The sequence below is a fragment of the Tupaia chinensis genome, unplaced genomic scaffold (genome assembly GCF_000334495.1).
Source record: "Tupaia chinensis unplaced genomic scaffold, TupChi_1.0 Scaffold000442_1, whole genome shotgun sequence".
Lineage (NCBI taxonomy): Eukaryota > Metazoa > Chordata > Mammalia > Scandentia > Tupaiidae > Tupaia > Tupaia belangeri.
In genome coordinates, this window is record NW_006159947.1 from 248,354 (window position 1) to 251,561 (window position 3,208).

Here is a 3,208-nt window from a genome sequence, read left to right on the forward strand (position 1 = left end):
GGCCTCGCCAATGCCTGGAGGGAGAAAGGAGGTAAAGAGCAAGTGTTTAGGGTAATATCTGCTAATGACGGTGGGGGCGGGGCGGGGCCTGCGCCGCTGCCCGCGGACCCGGGAGGGAACGGGGAAGCCGGGACTGAAGGGCACCCCGGTAACAGGTGAAAATGTGGGGACTGGGCTTCCGGCTCGGGAGGCACTTCGGAACCCCAGATGTGGACTCCAGGCTTCTGGGGAAGCGAGCGGAGTGCAGCTTTGGAAACCGGCTCCTGGTGTCCCGCCCTGTCCCCCCCACCACGCGACCCCAAACTCTCGAGGTCGCACCGAGCCGGGCGGTCGTAGTCGGGGCGGGGTTACCGGAGTGCGTGCTTGTGTTACAGCGAGTTCGGCCAATCGGGAACTGCGCCCCCAGCCTCCGTGAAAGAACGCCCTGGAGGTCTCGGCTCGGTTCGCTGGCGGAGGTGGCGCCCCCAGTCCAGCTTTCACCCATTAGCTGTCCCTGGGCTCTGCGCTTGGGCTGATCAGAAAAGGACCTGGGCGTCAGATTGCAACGTGATTTCGCTTGTTCCTTGCAGGGGCCCGAGGAAGTGCGTGACACCAGCATTTCCCCCATTCAATGGATGGGGAAAACTGAGGCTGTGCGAGGGTGTGGCCGAGTTGCAGGGCTGCGTGCGTCCAGGTGGTTTGAATTCCCATCTCCACTGCCCTTAGCAAGTGGACTGTGATTGCGGGGACCCATGACCCTCGGCCTCCCTCTGGGCTGGCGATCTTTGTCCCTAGTCACTTACTGTATGGACACGTGCTTGCGAGACCAGCGTGGCCCGAGGGCTCTCATCCCGCATTGCCCAAAGTCCCAGTCACCGCAGCGGCCCCTGGGCAAGGTTCCTGAAGAACACGCAATTTCGAGACCAGCAGGTAGTGTAATGGCTATGTTGCTGTGTTGCTGGATTCCCTATGTAGTCGACAGTGGTTCGAATCCCGGACCCAGTGACTTAAACTCACGCCGGGCGCGTGTGTGTGCGTGCCGAAGATCTCGAGAGGAAAATAGAGGAGAAGGGATTGCAGCGTGGCCATCCCCTGGGGGGTGATTTCTTGCTTTCTATCTCTCTGTCTCTGTCTTTCTGGCAAGCATACTGCACCCTATAGCAAAAACCTCTCCAAAAACAAACACACAGACAATTTCAGCAGTGGTGGGGGTGAGAGGTAGCTCAGTGGTGGAGGAAGGCCTTCATGGGGTGCAGGTAGATGGAGTGTGTGTCACCTTTTGGAGAAGAGGGCCTGGTCCTTCTCATTTCCATCACCCCACCCTGGGCCAGGCCCACTGCCAGCATGGCGGCCTCAGGGTCGGGTTCCAGCCTTCATCCCCCAGGTCACAGCTCTGGGTGTTCTTGATGGATGATTCTCATTTCTCTTCTCTGCCATCGGTTTCCGTTTCAGAGCTTTCCTTTTAGTCTTGGGTAAGTGACCCATTTTCTTCTGGGGACCCAGGTCTGTGGCCTCCCCTTCCCGTGGAAGCTCTCTCTCTCCTTCGCTGGTTCAGCCTCTGCGTTCCTCCACCCTACATTGTCTCCCTCTCCTGCAGCCGCCTCGGATGGTTCTGTGTCCCCCTCCATTTATTAGAGATGAAATAAATAATGCCATAAATAAAAGTATTTGGGAGTCCAGGAACTGTCAGGGCTGATTAGGGCATAGAGGACATTTTCTTTCTCATTATGCAAAAGCATTTCATGGGGAAATAAAAGAGGTTTCATTGTAACTCATGCATGTCATATTTCAAGGAATTCAAGATATTAATCATATTTAACATTATTTGCAACGTTTCTCCCTGGCTTCTGAAAACTGCTAAATGAGGACACGTGGATCACTGGGAAGAAGGGAGACAAGCCTGAGAGGGACAGTGAAGAAATAATGAAATGCTGCTGAAAGACAGAGAGAATGAGCTGCCGGGGAGATGTTTCTTAGGCACAGAAGTTGAGGGATGGGGGAGCAACTTCTGAGCCCGGAGACAGCTGAAATGGAATGATATACAGGAGGGGATAAATGATAGCAAACCTCCCCACACTTCCCTCCTGTACGGCAGGTCTGCATTTTGCACGGAAATGTTTCCCTCTTGCTTTAATCCCAGATAATTTGCAAATAAGCCCTGCTTGTTTCCCCCTTTTACTATTATTATTATTTTTTTTTTTGGAGAGGCTTTCGCTATAGGGCGAGTGTGCTCACCAGAAAGACAGAGAGAGATAGAGAGTTAGAAAGTGAGAAATCACCCCCTAGGGTGGATGGCCACACCGCAATCCCTTTTCCTCCAGTCTCCTCTTGGGATCTTGGGCACGCATGCATACACACCCGGTGTGAGTTTAAGCCGCCGGGTCCGGGACTTGAACCGTGGTTGACTACGTGGGAATCCAGCGACATAGCCATTACGCTAACTGCTGGTCCCCCCTTTTACTATTATTATTGTAATATTTCCAGAGAGGGAGAGAGAGAGAAAGCAAGCCTCCAGGTCAGGGACTTGAACCATGGTCAACTATGTGGGAGTCTAGCACCCTGAACCATATGCCACCTGCTGGCCCCAAGCCCTGCTTTTTAAAAAGAAATTGGGGTGGCTGTGAGGTGGGGAGTATAGAGGGAGAGATCCTTTAGACCTTCTACTGAAGAAGTCATTTTCTGTACCTGGCCGTTTAACTTAGGCCATTCTCACCACTTAAACGTCTTAAGGAACTGAGAACAACACTTTTATATTTTACCAACTAAACGGATTTAGCATCCTCTATATCAAAAAAGTGGTCATTTATAAAAACCAAATGTTCTAATTAGTGGTTTGAATTAAAAAAGGAAATGTAAAAGTGATAAAAAAAAAAAAAAAAAAAAAAAGGGGGCTGGCAGGTGGCGTGGTGATTAAGGGCGCTGGACTTCCACGACGGAACGTGGTTCAGGTCCTGGCCCTGGAGGCTTGCTTTCTCACTTTCCCTCTCTCTTTCTCACTCTGTCCCTCTCTGGTCAAATTAAAATAAATAAATAAAGTTAAATAAACTAATTCTTAAAAAACAAGAAAAAGAGCTTTCTGAAGAAAAATGTTGGACTTTTAAAATGGTCAGCTTTTCAATCCTCTGGATGGCAGTCATCCATGTCTGGGTCCATAGGAAAATGAAGTATTTTCACAATCATTCCTTTTTTAAAAAACATTTTTTTAAAAATTAATTAATTAATATTCATT

The 3,208-nt window shown here is 50.3% G+C and overlaps 1 protein-coding gene across 1 annotated transcript in view; it reads right to left on the reverse strand.

Moving 5' to 3' along the window:
* BEND4 (BEN domain containing 4) overlaps nucleotides 1-836 on the reverse strand; it is a 48,956-nt gene extending 48,120 nt beyond the window's left edge. Inside the window, exons 1-2 of the mRNA XM_027774488.1 lie at nucleotides 783-836; nucleotides 352-511 (exon numbers count right to left, since the gene is read on the reverse strand). Of these exons, the coding sequence (XP_027630289.1) occupies nucleotides 352-511; nucleotides 783-836 (214 nt within the window). The remainder of the gene's footprint in view (nucleotides 1-351; nucleotides 512-782) is intronic.
* Between the last annotated feature and the right edge of the window lie 2,372 nt (nucleotides 837-3,208).